The sequence below is a fragment of the Merops nubicus genome, unplaced genomic scaffold (assembly GCF_000691845.1).
Source record: "Merops nubicus isolate BGI_N331 unplaced genomic scaffold, ASM69184v1 scaffold15641, whole genome shotgun sequence".
Taxonomy (NCBI): Eukaryota; Metazoa; Chordata; class Aves; order Coraciiformes; family Meropidae; genus Merops; species Merops nubicus.
Genome location: NW_008587729.1, coordinates 18,410 through 38,473, shown reverse-complemented (window position 1 = coordinate 38,473; position 20,064 = coordinate 18,410). Strand labels below are relative to the sequence as shown.

The 20,064-nt window shown below is 40.5% G+C and overlaps 1 protein-coding gene across 1 annotated transcript in view; it reads right to left on the bottom strand.

Moving 5' to 3' along the window:
* The window catches only part of CLVS1 (clavesin 1), a gene marked incomplete at its 3' end in the record, with an annotated part of 71,427 nt that overhangs the window by 42,425 nt on the left and 8,938 nt on the right, over window positions 1-20,064 (bottom strand). The window contains 1 exon segment of the mRNA XM_008949036.1: window positions 3,787-3,961. Coding sequence (XP_008947284.1) covers window positions 3,787-3,961 — 175 coding nt within the window.

The following is a 20,064-nucleotide window of genomic DNA, read 5'->3' as shown; positions in this document are numbered from 1 at the left end:
CTCTCAAATCAAAAATCCTGTCTGGGGGCAAAGCAACTACCTGTTCTGAGCAAAACCCAACCAACATTAAAAAAAAAATAAAATCTGGGCTTCACTGGACACCCAGGTTATGTTCACTGTAACACACCCACTTCAGCCACAGTTCCCATGATAAACATGGGAGGTCTTCAGATGCAGTGGTCAGTGGCAAGCATACTATGTGCTAAGAAGGATTGTAGTCACCATGTTTTGCAGGCTTTACCTGCTTCACGACTGCAACATGTGTCTCTTGCCTTATCCATTAGACTCTGATGCTTCTAAACTGTTATGCGAAATGTCAAAAGATCAATCTTTGGTTAATTTAAACCACAACTAAATTTTGTCTGCCATCACAGGATAATTATAAAAGCAGTATGACACATGAAGAAGTATAACTTCACAGATGAAGAGAGCAGAGGGAAGAAATATGCTATGAAGGGGAAAAGCTGTTCACATTGAAAGAATAGGGATCTGGAGTCAAAACTCATCAAGTTATTGGCAAAACAAATTGGTTACATATATATCTCTTTGCCCACCTTTCCATCCATATGACAATCTTTAATATGTTAAAACTGAAAAGATCAGCAGAGTCTAGGAAGGAGTACAGTCTGAGCTCAAAGCATATAATAGCTGTTGCCTTGTGATAAAAGAGCATCAGAGATGGTTTAGGCACCAAGAACCCTGTGCTGCTGTGGCATAACGACAATTCCCATACTCTACAAATACTTGTGTAGCATCTGAGCAACTGTCCTTTGAAGTGCAGGCATTAGGCTACTTTCGGGTCATTATGTAACATAGCTGAGACACGGAGTAGGTGCCCTGTTGAGTTATATTGAACTATACTGGGTGATGCAATATGTACAGAGATCTGAGCAGAACAAAGAGGAGTATTGAGCAAAATGTGCTTTCAGCCACATGATGATGTAACTCATACCTCAGCTCCCTGAATATTTACATACTTTACAGTCTTTGAAACTGAGCACCCTATATAATAGCCACATATTCATCTCTGCAGCCAAATCTATTGGATTAGACTAGTACTAGTCTTGCCACATGGGATGAATTAACTTATGTACCTGTGTAATGTTTATTCTCTTCACTTAGTGATAACGAGCTACAGCAGCGATTTGAGGAAAATAAACTGAATATGTACGCAAAAAAATGAGCTGCCAATACATTAATTGGCTTAAAGTAATTTGAAAGTAAGAAAAACAAATGCCAAATGCATAGATTTAAATTATTAAATAAGCTACTATTTATTTTTTAGAACTCTGTACTGTAGAAAGCGATAGTCTGAGATACTGAATTAGATGAGAGCTTAAAAAGCTACAGGAAAATAGTTCAGGTATGGCATCAAAATTACTAATACAGATTGAGAAGATAGAATTTCCTGGCTCAGATACTGATACATGAACATACAGGTTCAATCCCCCCGGAAACTGAAAGAGAAGATTATTTTCCCTCCATCCACTTCACTACACAGGACTTAAAATGACCCCAAATCTCTTCTTAGGAAGGAGGACTGGGATAGCCGTGTAATCAGCCCATCTGAGTGTCTGTACATGCGCAGGGCCTTAGCTGTGAATAATAACAAGGAACTACAACAATCTCAGTTTTTTCCAGGCATCATCATCTCATGAGAGTAGATGTGACTTTTTTACTTTCATCGACCCTCCTGCGCAATATGCAACTCCTATGATGACTCTTTTTTTGTGTATGTAGGTCTTGCCTTCATTTCAACTTCAGTTTACATAAATTTTACATTAGGATTGCAGCATTCTTTTAAAATAATAATAGAGCAAGGTCTTACTTCAATAGCAATAATTAGAGTAAAAAAAATTCTCATTCCTAAAACAACCCCACCAACATTACTTCTTAAATGTGTGCTTTATAAGCATGAATGTGAGTAATAATTTGGAGTCTGGCATTCACAACTCCTGCAACTCGTCGAGCCAGCCACTGATTGGAAAAGTCTACAAAACTTTAACCCAATTTGTGTTTTTGAGACAGACAGCTGTACTTCTACTTATCATGGAGAAGATAACAGTAACACAACTTTAAACGAGAAAGGAAATTTCTCACCACCCACCAACAGCTTAAGTTGCCCAGCACAGGTTGTCATGCTAACGACAACATCGCAAGACCAGCTTTGGAACTTCCAGGCTTTGGAAGAAATATATTGTTGCCAACAACTGCAGATGAAGCTCCAGGTAATGGGGATGCCATACCTGTGAATGGGCACAGTATGGGAAATTGGCTTGGAAAGGAATAATTTTTATTTCCACCACTCTGCCATAAGGTGATCATGTCCCCTCATTCCACACAGTAGGCTGTCAACCTAACAGTGCCATGGCCAGAAACCAAATGGAATGAAGGCTAGACTGGCCTCTTACTTGAGGGATAAAAGTGCAAAATTTGGACAGACACAAGGACAATTTGCTGGAATTTGATTTCCTTATGAATGTCATTTGTCTTTCTTCTGACTGGAGTGTTTTTTTGAACCACAGGATGATATTCTGTGAAGGAAGGCTGATGAAGTGATAGTAGCAGCAGGACAAGACAAGGTATTATCTCAGGGACTAATTGCACAGCTTGACTTTCTAATTTGTTAGAAGAGATGAACATTCCCCACAAAGGGGAACACAGGCTGAAAGCTGTTGGTAGATTTCCTGATATTTGAGTAATAATGTAAAGATAATTGTGATCTAATTGTAGACAATTTATTAGTCAAAAAGTTAGTTGAACAAATTATTCTTTCTACTATATAAATTAAAGTTAAAATACACACAGAGGAGAAGATTATTCCTGAGGTATTTGTGACTGCAGGATACCTGAAAGGTACCAAATATAAAGCAGAAAAATAATGACTTATAAAATATCTCCTTTTAAATATGTAGCTACATGAAATGTTGTCCTTAAGCAACTTGGTTTAAGATTAAAGTCAGCCCTGCTTTGAGCAGGAGGTTGGACAAGGTGATCTCCAAAGGTCCTTCCAACCTAAATAGTCCTTGGATTCTCTCAAATGCCCACAGTTAAGGTTGTATAAGACCACTTGAAAACAAAAAATCCATCTAACAGCAGAGATGGGCTCAGACCCTAGTGGAAAAGGTGTGTGAGCACCACAGCTTATCCTCACCCTCAAGTTGTCCCCTCAGGCCCCAGCTGCCTTGTCCCCAGTTTCCACCTAACCCCACAACAGCACACAGTTTTAGCTTGCTCATATTTCCTTGCAAGCATCAGTTGGATGTGCAGCCCCTCAACAGTCTGAACCATGTAATGGGATCCTGTGTGACAAACGAAGGCAGTCAGATTGAGGGCACAACAGGGAGCCGTCCCACCTCTTCCTCCTTTCCCTGTGACTCCAATGCATCCACGGGAACACGAGAACACTCCTCCATCTCCTGAGGGAGCTGCTCTCTTCTCTTGCTACCCTCCCTCTGCATACAGATGTGCTTGCGTGTGGACTGCACACTCCAGAAGGCAGATGCTGCTGGATTTTAATCCCCCTAAATTCTCTGATGGATTAAACCTCAAATCTCTATCAGTCCTTCTTAATGCTGTAGTAAGTAACACACATACTGGATACACTGATTTACAGATGAAATAAAAACAATTGGCAATCAAAATTAAATGTCTATATGGACAGGACACTAAAACATTCTGGATTATTTTCTCCCACCAGCTTTTACCCTGCCCAGTGCCTGCCAAGGCAAAAATCCCTGGCTGCAGCAATGGAAGGTGCAGATCCATGTATTACCCTCCACCTACCTGCAACCCTTCAATGGCCAGTTTGAGAATAGACGGTGTAAGCTTGGAGGCTTGCTTGAAGGAGAAGTTGCTCCAATCTATAATTAGAATGAAACCATTTATCTGAAGCTCCTGATCTTCAATGAGCACTTCCAAGGACAGAAGGATTGCCCGAAGGATATCTATGAAGGAGTTTCTAAAGCCAAAACAGAAAAGTAAATAATAATCAATGGTTGCAGTTATCATCATCAAGGTACACAGCTTTGCTGTGGATGGGACATGAGCAAGGGACGGGGATTTATTCTGCTAGAATTCTTAGAAGAGACTTGTTTCAGAGGTGTAATTGAAGTGCTCCAGCTCCAAAACTCACATTCATCTGCTTGATGTGATAAGTTCTGCACACTGATGGATAAAATAATCACTGAATTAAATATTTTTGATTCTTCTGGCATTTCTTACAATAGATTTTAGCTAAGCTACTTTGGGAAAATATTTCTCTGTGCTGAAATGAAATGGATTCAGGCTATCAGTTCAAATCCCTGCTCTTTTGGATATACTTTACTACTTTTTTTGTTTGTGGCTTTGTTTCCTTTCTTCTTCTTTTATTATTTTTTCCCCCTATTATAAAGGGGAAGCTCAGAAAAGGAAAAAAAATCAGATAATTATTAACAGAATATTAACAGAAACGGTTACATCTAGGCTCCCTGGCTTCCTGCTTGAGTGGAGGGAATGATTGAATACTTTGCACAATAAAGTTTGACTCTTGCCTTATTTCTGCAAACCAGATGCAACATGGAAAATAGCTGCATCTACTCAAAATGGGAACTCTTTATTAATTAGCAGCTACCAGTAGGCTGGCTGTGAGGCTTCCCTCAGCTCTGGGAGAATAATTAGAAACCATGGAGGCCCTGAAGGAGATGGCAAGTGATGGAGAAGAAAATGTTGGAGTGTTTTCTGTAGTGTGAAGGTTTGTACTGAGGAGCCTGATCCACTCTCTATTTCTATCTCATGCATTTTACAAAAGTGAGTTGGACACTTTAATGTCTTATTCCTTATTTACATCTGAGTAAGCTGAATCAGGCCCTCTCATCATCTGTCTTTCGTGTTAAGATGTTTTACAAACAGCAGATTCTTTTAGAGAGCAACAACCAAGGAAAGCTCAAATTTTGATGTGGCCTGAGGTCTATTACAGAAGGCTCACACCACATTCTCCCACGGAGATTTTAATTTAATCCTTTTCTGCTGTTTTCTTTAGTTTAAAACAAGTCATCTAAGCCTACAAGAACATTGTTTCAAATTCTGCCTGAGAGAAAAAACCTACATGCAGTCAAAACAAACTTCTCTCCTATCAAGACCTCTGCCCCTCAACAGCAGCAACACATGAAAAATTTCTGTTAGAAATAAATGGTGAAGTGTTTTCTTAGTCTTTCTCTTTTCTCTCAGCAGGTTTTGAGTGGAAATGTACATTCCTTCTCTACAGACATGGTCCCTTGAAAAAGCTGTTTCTGAACGGTGTTTCTGTGTAACTTAGAAGCCCTTCTGAAGTTGCTGAGGCAACTTGCAATACATAGAGCTTAAAGATATTTAACTTTGCTGCTGCTGGGTGCCAGACCACCCCTCCCTCATTTGCAGAAACAGGACAGCTGTGACCTTTCCATATTGCACAGAGAAGCTGTACCAAGCAGACAAACTGACGGAATCCTTCCCTTAGCAACGTAAAGGTGAAGATACAGCAATTGGATTAGCAACTGACAGTTATTTTTAGTCTAAATTTCTTGTTTTAAAATATGATATGAAGATACTACACATAGCCCAGCTGAAGTGAGTGATGACTTTCAAACAGCAACACCAAATTACTATACTTTCAGTGATGAAAAGGCTATTTCACCCCTAGACCATATCTACTTAATGTATCCAACAGTACTCTACCACAAAATCTGCCCTGGGAAAGCTCTCAGAGAGGTACAGTTGCTTCAAATGCGTCATCACACACGCCAGCCTTCTCTACTCTCTCATTGGCATCAACACAGAATGATGCCATCATTCATGAATGGGCTTTCTGGCTAGATGGGGGAAGATGGACTAATCCAGAGCTCAGTTTAACCCCACATTTGTAAAACTTAAAATTAACTGAATACTTGTTACTGAAGGTGTGAAAACAGGACCATATTGTGATAAGAAAATAATTTGTGAGAAGTTTTCTTAACAGAAAATTCAGACTCATATTCATGATCCTGATAATAAAAGCCTCTGATGCTTTTAAAGGCTGTGCAATGATTTCAGTAGAGCTGTATGAAAATGGTGATTAAAAGGCATCTTCTGTAATCCACTTCAACTCTAAATCACAATAAAATAGTTCATTTGACTGTGCACAAAATCATCTTCTCAAATTCTATCCTGAGAAATTCCAGTCTTTGTTTGGGTGTCTACATAATTTACCAGGTTATCAAGCAATTACTCACCTGTATTTCCCTGTCCTTTAAGTAGAAGTTATTTGACTGGGAAATAGGGCACATAGTTTTCTCAGTGTGTAACTAATCTGGCTCTCCCTGGCCCAGCTCCCTCCTTCCATGTATTTGCAGTTTTAAGACACGGTGTAGGAAATAACTCAAAGTGAAGACAAAGGTGTTTTTCAGATGAGTACAAGGAGACCTGAAGGCAGCACACAGGTGGGCTGTTTGCAGGCACGCTGCTTGGTGAATGCAGGCTCTGGAGAGAAATCAGATGGAGTGCCACTTGAGGCTGAAGCCCTCTGCTCCCTAATCTTGAGGCTTTGAGACAAATTGTTCAGCTGTGTGACTGATTTGCATCCAAATCATTTTCTATGCATGAACACAGAACCAATTTCTATTAGTCCATCGCTTTTGTTCCTTTGCTTAATGCTCCCTTCCCTCCTCCAGCCCCGCTCCCTACCAGGTTAACCCTTTCTCAGAGAAAAAAAAAGTAAAATAAATTACAATTACACAAAGGGAAATGCGTAAGGTGCTGGAAGGATTCAGCATGGACTCTACTGAAGTGACCCACTAATGAGTTACAAAAGATTTGCAGAAGCCCCAGAAAGACAAGAAAGGAGAAGGGAGGGAGAGAGCCTATCTGCTTTGGCTGAATGGAAAGGTGCCACAAAAGAGGCTCTTCAAAAGTCCTTTGGAAAACGGAAAGTCAGCCCAACAGAAGCCTGTGGTAAGGAACAATAATGTAAAACAAAAATGAAGATGGTTTAGCTGAGGGATTTGGTGTGGAGATTAGCCAAAGGCATAACATGAAAATAAATAAGAAGAAATTACTTAATTATAAGAGGCATAAGCAGGCTGTGAGAGAATCAAAAGGCTCAATGGAGTACCAGGGTGCAATGGGAACAATTAAAGGGGATAAAGACATTGCAGGGAAATTAAATGATCTATTTGCACATCTTTGCCACCAGTCATTTTGAAGGGATACATGGATAATAAAGCTGAGAAATGGCTGGAAAATAAAGGGTCAAATAAGACATACTGCGAGAAAGCAATACATTTTGGAGCAGATAGCATCAGTGAAGGCTTTTGACATCACTCTGAGCAGTTAAGCAGAGGCTTTCTTTTAGGCATGCTAGGGAAGTTAACTGGATTATTCAGGTGTTTAAAAGTATGAAGGTACATAAGTACTGGCACCTGAAGCAGTTAAGATTGTCTGGCAGGAAGCAAAACCAAACTGTCACTAAAAATCCTAACTGTCCCACAAGACAGCAGGCTAACAAAGTTTGGACCAGAGTCCTTATCTTGGCAGCTGCAGACAACTCAGCTCAACATGCTAAAGTTAGCATGCTGTAAAAGCCTTTCTCCTGCAATACTTAAAAGATGGCCAAAACTGAAAAACATTTGGCAAGCTGCAAATATGGCATAGATGAAAATCAGGTAAGAGACCACATCTTGCTTTGTTCCCTCCCCACACAATAAATCAGTAGTGGAGAGCAGAAATGCATCCTTAGCTTCTAGTGGGGGGAGAACTAGCACTGCCCTACAAGGAGGATTCCCCCTGGGAGTAAAGCACAAAACACAGGGTGCAAAGAAGAAGGACCAGAAAAGCATCTTTGGGTTGCCTCAAATTATTTGAGCTAATCAAAGCTGAAGAAGCTGGTCACAGCTCAAATACTGGGTTCAGTTTTGGGTCCCTTACTCCAAGAAAGTCATAGAGGGGCTGGAGCATGTCCAAAGAAGGGCAATGAAGATGGGGAAGGATCTAGAGCACAAGTCCGGTGAGGAGCAGCTGAGGGACCTGGGAGTGTTCAGCCTGGAGCAAAGGAGGCTCAGGGGAGACCTTCTGGGTCTCCACAACTCCCTGACATGAGGTTGGAGCCAGGTGAAGTTCAGTCTATTCTCCCAAGGAATAAGTGACAGAACAAGAGGAAATGGCCTCAAATTGTGCCAGGGGAGGTTTAGGTTGGACATGAGGAACAATTTCTTTCTCAAAAGTATTGTTAAGCCCTGTTCCAGGCTGCCCAGGTCAGTGATGAAGTTCCCATCCCTGGAGGGATTTAAAAGAGGTGTAGTTGTGGCACTTAGGGACAAATTTTAATGGTGAACTTGGCAGTGTTAAGTTTATGGTTGGATCTGACAATCTTAAAGGTCTTTTCTAACATAAATGACTCTGTGAAAGACTTAGAAAAAGAGACATGACCAACACAGCACATCAGTGCTGGAGGAAGGGGAACTCAGGAAGGAACAGTCTTAATTTTTCCCACACACAACCAAGGTAAGCTGTTCACGGAAAAGTCTTTGGAATCCAGTCTGCATTGGGTTTTGAACTGGTGTTCACAAATCATACAGAGTCATTTATTTCAGCAGATTAAATTGTCTTTTCTGCTCATCAAGTATTAATAGGAAAGCTTCTACTTCCATTAATGTGTTCTTGGAAAACATCTGAGGTTTTTTTAATGTATGTATTTATTTTAGATATTTAAAACTAATCTCTGCTGAAAAAAAAAAAAAAAAAAAAAAGGGCACTGGAAGTTACTGAGGTACAGTCCTTGGGCATTCATGTTGTGATTCAAACTCACCATGATGAGTAGCTACCCTGCCACAGTCAGTCCAACCACTGCAAGACCTGCTTTTCACATTTTATGACCTTTTGGTGAGGAGAAACCCCTCATATGAACTCCACACAATGAAAGACAGACCTTGGATGAAGAATAACCAGGAAGAATAACTGCAAAGTGAAGAGTTGTGGATAAACATGGTGACTCACTTGACTGATTTTGCACCAGAGAAGATGAAGAGTTGAACAGAGTAGCTCACAGCTGACTCATGTAGTGAAGAGGGCTTGTTTGTCTCCTTTGTCTGAGGCCTGAATAGCACATATGTGTGCAGAAATTATCAAAGCTTGTCTGTGATTCACTGAGAGAATGAGTTGCATTACCAGCAAAGGTTCACAACAAGTATTTTGACCAGATATGGGTAACTTTCTTCATAGAACTATTTAAAACTATTTAAACTTGTTAGCTGCAAAATTATGAATAATTCACCAGCACATAAACTGGAGAAATTCTGACATAATACAAGATTTTTTTCTTATTTTGTATGGTACCAGCCCCTTCTTTGTCATACCCAAAATAAGTTATAGATTTTTTCATTTTTCTGTAGAACCAGAATATATGCACAGAAAACTCCTACAGAGCAAAGCACAGGTTGCTTCAATGCCATAGCTCTGAGTTATTCTTCTATCACATTCAGAGTAGCAGGCTGTTCCAGTACGTCAGCTTCAGACAGGCACCTCTCCTGTTTTGTCATGGAAAGATAACAAGTTTTTCCCCACAGCATCTGTGTAAGTCTATAAATAAAAATCCTGTGTAACTTTACAGCCAGGATAACCGACTGGACAGATCAGTGTACTGACTTCCTTTCTTCAGAAGTGCTTAGTCCAAATAGGCACCTGGTACAAAGAGAGGGAGCTGAGATCTGAACTGTATTTAACAACATGAGAAATCCACTGCTTAGCTTATAACTGAATGGAGGCCAGTCACCCACAGATATCTGGCTGGCTTTAGATTCCTGCTTGGGGTGGGCTGGAAGCCTCTGCCATAGTCAGCAAAGGATAAATGTAACAGCCTGCAGAAAGAAACTGCACCAGTTTATTCTTTCATCATGGTAAAATTGCCTCTCGGTGGCTTTCTTAAAGGTGTTAAAATATTCCCCATGTTATGGTTCTGTTGAAGGTTCTTCTATGTACAAGTATTATGAAGGTTTTTTTCTGTCATTTTCCACTTCAGCTGAATTCCATAGCAACCAACAGCCCCTGAATTACACACTCTGCATTCAAGTCTGTGTTATGAATCTCCTCCTACATACACTCATTCATATCCTGGGCACCCTTACCAAATGAATACTTCATCCCTGATGTTAGTAAGACTGTGCAAGGACCATTTCTTATGTGTAATATGACAGAAAATCAGGACTCTTGATGCCCTTGTGCTTGGGGAGGGAGGGTATAGGTGAAGGGGCTGTGCTAAGATCAACTTCCACCAGAGATCTACACAGGAAAATGGAGAGGTGACATCTGCTCTTCCTTTTGCCTCAGCCCAGGGTAGGAGAAGGACCTTAGACTCCTGATGGACAACAAGTTCACCAGGAGCCAGCAATGGGCCTTCATGGCCAAGAAGGCAAATGGTGTCCTGGGGTACAATAAGAAGTGTGTGGCAAACATGTTGAGGAAGGTTCTCCTCCCCCTCTACTCTGCCCTGGTGAGGCCACATCTGGAGTATTGTGTCCAGTCCTGGGCTCCCCAGTTCATATGAGACAGGGAACTACTGGAGACAGTCCAGTGGAGGTTACAAATATGCTGACAGGACTGGAGCATCTCTGTGCTGAGGAGAGGCTGAGAGTTCTGGCGCTGTTGAGCCTGGAGAAGAGAAGACTCAGAGTGGATCTGATCAATGCTAATCAGTAGATAAAGGTTTGGGATCAAGAGGATGGGGCCAGGCTCTTTTCAGTGATGCCCAGTGACAGGACAAGGGGCAATGGGCACAAACTGGGACCCAGGAGGTTCCATCTGAACAGGAGGAAAAAATTCTTTGCTGTGAGGGTGCCAGAGCCTGAGACCAGGCTGCCCAGAGAGGCTGGGGAGTCTCTTCTGGAGAGATTCCAAACCTGCCTGGACATACTTCCGGGCAACCTGTTCTATGTGATCCTGCTTTAGCAGGAGGGTTGGACAAGTTGTTCTCCAGAGTTCCCTTCCAACCCCCACCAGTCTGTGATTCTGTGAGGAGACACCTTCTCTTCCCTTTGCCCCAGCCTAGGGATATGTCACACCATCTAGCAGGGAATGACTCCAAGATAAAGTATAAAATCATTACACTCCTGAGAGTTTAAAAAGATCTCCCCATGAGCTCTCCCTCCCACTCCAGCTTAGCTGGAGTCCACATAGGTGCAGAAGGGCAACCCAGCCATGGAGATAATGGCTTGGCTGGGCTCCAGGTGAAGCACTTAACACTGTGCAGGGTGAAACCTCTCAGGAGCAGCCTTCAGCTCTGCTTTGCATCCTGCTACTGTAAAGAAAGGCCAAAATTGAATCTCAGGTGCAATATGAGTGTTCCTCCCAATGTGGATTTGTTTTATTCCTTCAGGAGTTAAGTATTTTCTTGCCTTTTTAGTACTCAGAGCAATGTCATGCTTGCACACTGGGCAAATCTCTCTGTTGAGAAGGAATAAGTGGCAATCAGAGCCAGTGTGTTATGATACTGTGGAAATTATTAAAAGCCTTATGCTACAACCCCTAAATGCAATCAATAAATCAATTCTACAGAACCACCACAATAATTTGCCTGAATAGCCCCAAATGCAATACCCCCTGTGAGGAGCATGGGAAAGATGGGCAAAGAGTACATTCCAGCATGAGCCCAGTCAGGGTGTCCATGATGGTTTCACGTTAGTGGTCTCCACTGTTAGACATTTAGGAGATAATGTGAAGGAACAGATTGATGGTCACAGCTCAGGATACTGTTTGAGACGTAGTTTTTAATCTCCTATCGTGATCTTCCCGATGTTGTGATGCTGTTCCCTCAAATCGCAGCTGTAGCAATAATGAACAAACCAAACGCTGGTACACGAACAGCTTCTGGTGGGAAGCATTAGGATTGATGACCTCTTTGGGTTTATTTTGGTCTGTGTGATTGCATAGCCTTTTCTTATTCCCTCTTGACACTGTAATCCATCCTTGCATCACACTAAAATATTTGCTCAATTTCTTGCATCATTGCATTCCACAAGTTAATTTTTCATTACAGAAAGGGAAAGGATTTTCTTTTCAACATTATGAGTCTACTGTTTAATTACAGAAAGCAATTATACAGCTCCTTTGTTCTGTTATTAGGAGAAGGTACAACTGCACCACTGATCCAGTCTCCCTGCTATCATGTTTTCTGTCTGATTCCCCTGTTCTCTGCTCTAGCTATAACTCCACTGCATCTTTAACACCTTTCCATTTGAAATAGCCCTGGACTTTCCCCCCCCGCCCCTATTCAATTACCTCACTTGTTCATAATGCTAATGAATTCCTTTCTTTGCTTTTTCTTTTTTTTTTTTTTGACAACTATAATTCTTACTTCCCTTTCTTTTTGAGATAATACAGTGTAAAGTGAATTCAGTATTCAAGGTGAGTTTGGAATATCAGCATACGTAAAAGAATATGTTATCTTTTCCTATTTATTCTCCATCTCATTGTTAATACAGCCAAACATCTCATTAACTTTTCGGACCACCACAGCACAATAAGTACACCTCTTAATTGTGCTGTCCCTAATGACCTGATGTTTTTCTTTAAAGGTTAAATATAATTGAAAACCCAGAAGAAAATGCATGGTGTTAAGACAGGATAAAGGATCTGCATACAAGATGTGGCCACGTATTAATATCCAACATGTTCTTGCAGCACACTTAGACTTCTTTGCATAATAAATGCTGCTTTTCTAGGTCGTTCTAGAGTTTTCCACACTTTTTGCTGATCTTCACTAACCTACACTATTTTCCTTTTTTTTTTTTTGTCACATTACCACTTGCCTATTGTCTGCCAAAAGCATATTACTTCTGGGCATCACGATAACATAATTTTGCTACTTACAAATCCTACTGTCTGCCTGAAGAACCAGGGCCACTTTTATGTGCAAGGCAAGAATTCATCTGTATATTCATTAACTTTTCTGGAAAGACTTTAATACAAACTTCAAAGGAAGACTTTTTATTAGCTAACTAAATACTATATTTACATATTTTACTGTAGACGACTCTAGAAAAATTCTCTAATTGTCCATTGGGTTGCAACAAGTGATTCTTACAGCAGACCTCACTGATGACTAGATCAAATAGCAAAATTAAAATCAAATAACTTCTCAGCAACACATGTATTCAGACTTCATCTGAATCACAGATAGTGTACAATCATCATGCTTGACAGATGAGGGTCAAAACTTGCCTATGAAAGCAGACCATATTTTGGGAAATATTCTTCTGAAGTGTCCCTTTTTCTTGTGTACAGAATTACGGAAGGTACATTAGATTCTACAGGCTGGAAAAAAGTCAGAAAAAAATCATATGAAAAGTGGAAAATTAAATGAGTCCAGATGGTCAGGAACAGATTGCTTCAGGCTGAAGAAATGATGATCTCTCCAGTAGGAAGAGCAGGGGTGAGCACATCATGGTGAAGAGCCCCAGTAAACTGAGGTCAAGTTAGGCAGTGCCCTAGACATAAAATTCCAGGCACTGTGCATCAAGGTGACAGTTGTGCAGTCTTATGCCCCTAACAAAAGCATAACACAAAGAAGAAAAAGAAAAATGCAACATCCCAGTGGACTTTATTAAGTCAGTATGACATCCTCCTTGGCCTGTGTGAAATGAATGCACACACAGAGACAGACTGTCACAGACCTTGCAGCAGCAGCATGTCTGGAAATGGTTGCCGTGAAGATGGTAGAAAATCATCTGTGTATCTTAATTGGCAAGATCATCCTGTGGCAGTAAAGTATATCCCCACATAAAGATTTATGAAGTTGTTTTGATATGACCAGATAGCATCATGCAGAAGTAGAGAGATCATGTTTTATTTCTCCTTTCAGGAGGAACGAAAGAGAAAAGCAGAGCAGGTATGGGCAGTGAGCAGCAATGCCACCAATGAAAACACATCATTTGCAAAGAAAGCAATCAGAAACATCACAGTCTCTAGACTTACAACAACTCTCCAGTGAAAATGTCATTTTTAACTGGCATAGTATAGAAGATAATATAAAAATGATGATGTTATTGAAAAGCTTGGAGAAGCTCAGCTGTCCCTATGCCTGTCTCTTGGGAAGCACATTAAGGTTTTTGTCAGAACAGCAAGAAATAACTGGTGAAGCCATGTGGGATGTCACCACCAGAAGCAAACAACCCAAGCTGAATCTTTTCAGAGAGATTATGTAAGAGGTTATCAGGACATGAGAAGAGGAAGTGGTAAAATATAGAAATGCAGCTATATCTTAGTAAACACCTAAAATGGCTATAAAATTGGGCAAACAAGCATATGTTTGTACTGAAAGTGGCAGACATTAAAAAGATGTGCAAAAGTGATGTCAATCACAAAAAGGGTTATAAATTGTTTTAGTTGGAGCCCTCCAGGGCCAATAAGGGAGAGACTTGAAAATATTCTAGTGATTTCTTATAAGCAAATGAAAACATGTGTGAAGCATTATATATCAAAGAGGTTTCCCACTGGAACAATAGGGAACTTTGATATAGCTGACAAGATGGAGGAACTTGGTATTATTGGTGTAGAAATGATCATTGGGGAACTCAAAACAAATGCTATGAAGATTCATAAGACAGCCGCCTAAGAAAAATTAACTACAGATCTCTTCAGAAAAAATGACAAAGAAAATTTGCTATAATGATTCAACTAAGCAGGGGAGAAGGACCAGGAAAAATGAATCTGTGTAGATTTATGATATAAAGACTACTAAAAGTGTGTGGGGTCGTGATGCTGCCAGCCACAAAGAAACTGCTTTGCACTGAAGAGGATGTGCAGTGCCATGAAGCTCAAGAAAAATGAGCAGTTTTCACCCTGGCTGCTTTTGAGTGGATCATGTTTCATCCAACATCGCCGCAGAAAGTGAAGGAATGACTAGTAATGACCATTCTCCCTAAAAGAGCAGATTTTCTTTTCTCCAGAAATCCACTGGAAGTGCAAACAAGAGATTTCTGTAGGTTACTCCAGAATTTACAGAACCCTTAATGAGAAAAATAATGTGGTCCAGCCAGCAATGAGGAGTCTGGTCAAATGTTACCACAAAATCTATGGAAGACACCATCAGTCTAAATCATACCACATTGTAGGAAAGAGTCACAGAATCCCAGAATGGTAATGGTTGGAGGGGACCTCTGGACATCATCTGGTCCACCTGCCTGCCAAAGCAGCATCACCCACAGCAGATTGCCTCAGACCATGCCCAGGTGGGCTTGGAATCTTTCCAGAGCCGGAGACTCCACAACCTCTCTGGGCAACCTGCTCCAGGACTCTGGCACCTTCACAGCAAAGACCTTTTTCTTTATGTTCAGATGGAACCTCCTGGGTTCCAGTTTGTGCCTGTTGCCCTTTGTCCTGTCACCAGGCACCACTGAAAAGAGCCTGGCCCCATCCTCTTGTTCCCAGGCCTTTAGCTCTTGATCAGCATCGATCAGATCCCCTCTCAGTCTTCTCCAGGCTCAACAGCCCCAGGGCTCTCATCATAGAGATGCTCCAGAAACCTTCAGAGCTAATGTTGAATTTAATTCTGTCAGGACTATGAATGACAACAGCTTCTGTAATGACTCCAGTGAGGCAAGTGATTCCCTTTTTGAAGGGGAATTACTGAATATGAAGGAAGATAAATATCTTTTTTCTGTGGGTTGTACTTCCACTTATGCAGAATAGGTCAGATAAGAGGAACAAAAAATGTTGAGATCCACAGACAGCTACAACCACCCGATGTTTTCCAAGTGAGCAAGTGATATTTTGTGGAATGTACAACGTTTCTTTGATAAAATAGTATTTAGAAGGGTCTTTTTTATAGTTTGGGTTTGAAGGGTTTTTCTGGCCTTGAAGCTGAAAAATACAGATTTTTCAGCGAATTAAAAAAAGGAAAAAAGGTGAGCCTAGAAGGAGTCCCTACAACAAAAAGAAGCCAAACAGAAGTGTTTCCAAAGCAGCAACACGAACAAATTAATGTTAACTGACAGTTCATTTAGAAATCAACAGTGTTTAGATTGGCTTTGTCAAAACAAATGAAACAGTTATGGAACAAAGATATTAAAATGCAAGTTGCAAATGAAAAATGCCCCCTGTGCAGGATCAGTGGACAAAATAGGCTATAATCAATTTTTAAGTATGATTTCAGATACCAAAGGAAAAAAATTATATATATATAAACTCTAAGACAATTATGTCATAATTTTTGAGTACTTTATTTTCTGTGAATGCAGTAGATTGAGATGTAATTTCACTATTAAAAAAAAAAGGTAATCTACCTGAAGCATGTAATCAATGTTTTCATTGTATTTCATTATCAGGATTTGAAACCTTAAATTTCTGTAGTAAATTCTGCCTTTTAACCTACATTACTAATCTGCAGAGTGAAGGCTTTTTCCTGGATGGGACAGGAGGGCTCAGGGGTGAAGGGCTGAGTTTTATGTTTCCTAAACAACTGGAAACTCTACAATGATAATGCTATGTTTTATACTCTATTTGTTTTTGTATTGCTTTTTATTGTGAAGCTAATATAATTAATTCAGCATTTTTTTCCACACTTATAATAAGAATTCTTTCATAGTTCAACCCAGAGAATTACTGAAGAAATGTGGTTAATTGAAGTCACTACACTACTCATTCAATTATAAATAATTGCTCATAGAGAAACATATGTAACAATTAGCTACAGAATATAGTAGACAGACCAAATTTTTGTGCTTTTGAACTCAATGTGCAGTGATGTCCTGCCAAACCTCACACTGGTATTTGTAGGAGGCAGCTCTGGAAGAAGCAGGATCTTTACTCTAAACATGAGCAGTAGTGATCACTTCAGTGAAGGTACAGACAGCAGGAAGGCCCTGTTTTGTCAAAAGTCAGCAAAAAAGAGGTAGAAAAAGGACCAGTACAGACATTGCCACAGCAAGTCTAATTGAGAGTAGTGCCAGAAGGAAAACTTCAGTATTAGAGGTAAACATAGAAGTCATGAACAAATAAATCATCCCTTGTTTTTTAGTTCCTCTTGTTTTCTGGAGGTTGCTTGCAGCCCTTGGTACAAGCTTGTTTACAAACTAACACCTGATTTTTTAATCTATTCCCTCCCATTAAAAAACACCTTTATAAAAAAAAGAAAGGTGCAATTAATTTTCCTTGAGATCTAACTGGTTTGATGCTAAGAAAGCGAGAGACTGGGTGTTGTGAACATACTATGGTTTATTGGAAGAGCTACACCTTCAGGTTTTTTTTAGAAGCAGCAAAGTCAGGAGATGGCACTAGAGATGTTTGCACCATAACAGGTGAGACATGGCCTCTGGAAGATTTAATATAGACAAGCTGTAATTTGCCATCTTGGGATGGCTCATTGTAAGTGCAGGGTTTGTTAATACTACATTGGATGTCCTTTTTTGTCTGTTCCTGCCTCACAGTTTACACTGTAGTGAAAGGGAAAAATTAGGCAGGGAGAGTTCATTCCTATAACTCTAAGCACAATCTTACAACACATTTGTCACAACAGCAGAATCTATTTGCTTAAAAGCAACAGCAGCATATAATTCTCTTTATTCCTGCCAATGTTTTGACTTCACAAAAAACATTGCTAAAAAGGCCTTGTGGAAATATCAGAGAAAAACTACAAGTGATCAGGTCTTTACAAACTGAATCCAAAGGTGCTGCAGTTTGTTCCACTCCACAAAAACACCCAGAAAGAAGAGTGATTCCAGGCTTTCTGTGGTTTTACCCCCTTATCTGGCAGAATTCTTCCCCACGCCATTCCCTTGCATTCAGTTGACATAGCTTTGGTTAATCTTTTGCAATTTTACTATTGATCGACGGTGCTTACCAGCCAAGTAAATGCACTGGTTTCATTTCTGCACAAGAACTGTGTTAAGCCATAAGATTCTTAAGCAAATGTCTAATGTAAAGCCTATGAACCATCTCATTTTGTCTCCACAGTTGAATTTGTTGGGGTTGCTCACCAGCATGTGAGTATACACATTGTTGAATGAAGTATTAGGAAAAAAAAAAACTTTTCTTTGCCTTCTTGTTCTTTGGAAATGCATGAATTCTAAACGCTTTTGAAATAGTTAGACCCCCTTATCTAAGTCTGGCTTCAGCCATGTAATCTTCCAACATATATTCATGGAAGTGGGAAAACTAGCAATAGAATGAGAGGAAATGGGCTTAAGCTGCACCGAGAAGGTGGTGGTGGGGGTTAGATTGGATATTAGGAAGAATTTCTTTACTGAAAAAGTGGTAAGACCAGGCTGCCTAGGCAGGTGCTGGAGTCCCCATCCCTGGAGGGGCTCAAAAAACATGTAGATGTGGCACTTCAGGACATGGTCTAGTGGTCCTAGTAGTGTTGATTTGATGTTTGGACTTGATCTTAGAGGTCCTTTCCAACCTTAATACTTCTATGGAAACACACTTGTAGTTCACCTATTCTGACCTAGTCACATGCACTAGTTTTATCAAGGGCCCTGCAGCATGTCTCTAGGCATGAAACAGGCCATTTTTCATGCCAGAAGTAGGCGATTGCATGACAGAGTACAGCACTGGCACAGTGGGACCTTGTGCAAGCAGGACGTTGATGAGCATCTTCCCCTCTGCCTGGCTGCAGCACTTCACTCTTGCACCCTACTGCTCCTCCAGTCCAGGCTGTGTCCTTACAGGACACAGCTAATTGAGTTGCTGAGGTATAAATCACACCAGGTGGATAACTGCTGGCATCCTGCAGATAACAGTCCTATAACAGAGCTCAGGGACATTGCTTCCTCAATGGTATCACCTTACTGTATCATTCCATTTGAAGTCCAGCTTTTACCCCCAAATCTTTTTGTGCCTAATCAGTATTTTCTCTATTAATCAACCACAAAAATGTTATTTAATAGATCAAGAGGTGATAAAATCCCAGCCAGAGACAAATGTATCCACTGGGACTAAACCAGTAATGGTAGGTATGTCTGCTCCCTCACAAGGTTCCTTAGCTTTTAATATGGAGTCTACATGAGATGTGCCTCTTCCTGAAGTAATTTCCCAAATGATCTTGAATTACTTTTAAATGAATCATATAAAGTGTTCTGTGATAGAAAGTGAATGTAGATGTACCTGTGTATACATTTTAGCGGAGAATAACAAGATGCTGGAAAAAAGAAAATCATCCCTTGGCAGGTACAGCAAACACAAATTGCCTTTTCCCCCAGACTTGCAAAGCTCTTTTATTCAAACAGAATTGAAGGCTTTATCAGAATGAAACTGAATTTAAATTGCAGTACCCAGCTAAAAGTGGCTTACATGTAAATGAGACCCTAAGAAATGGGAAGAGTTCTCTCCCTAGGTCAGAGTATATTCCTCCTCCTTTTTTAGCTCAGATTTCAAAAGAATATTGCAGTGCATTTGGAAACAGGATTTTTCAGCCATCTCTTTGTCTTTCAATATAAATCACATTTCTCCATCTGTACTTAGACAACAGAGGAGTAGGATTATCCCTGGGAAAACAAGGCAATGCATTCTTGTTCAGAAGCCTTGCCAAATGAGAACAGCTTAGGGGATCATAAATCCAAGATAATAGAAGAGGATGGAGATGTCTTTGATAATGTTATCACACTCTGGTATGGATTTTCCTGGTCAGAAATACCTATGCAAAAGAAATTATGTGTGCTAGCACCTGTCAGTCCTGGTTTTGCTGGGACAGAATCCTAGGCCAGCCATGGTCTGCAGGCCGTTAGCAGGTTGGAGTCAGCCAGGGCAGCTGACCTGAGTTGACTACAGGTGCATCCCATCCCATAAATGTCATGCTCAGTATAAAGGAGAAATTTTGCTACTTAGGTTCTTCTTGACCCTGCTCTTCCAGTTCCTGAGGATCTATCTGCCTTCCTGTTTGTTGTGAGCACTGTGTGTCTGATGGGCTGAGTACGGCTTTGTTTACTTTATACTGGCACTGGTGTTAGTTTGGCTGTCTCATTTAATCCATTTTTGTTTCAACCCATGTGTCTCCTCTCCTTCTCCTGATTCCCCTTCTTTGCTTAGGCACCATTTATGCTCTATATATTGGTCTGTGCATATTTAACATGTGTTTGCTGTGAA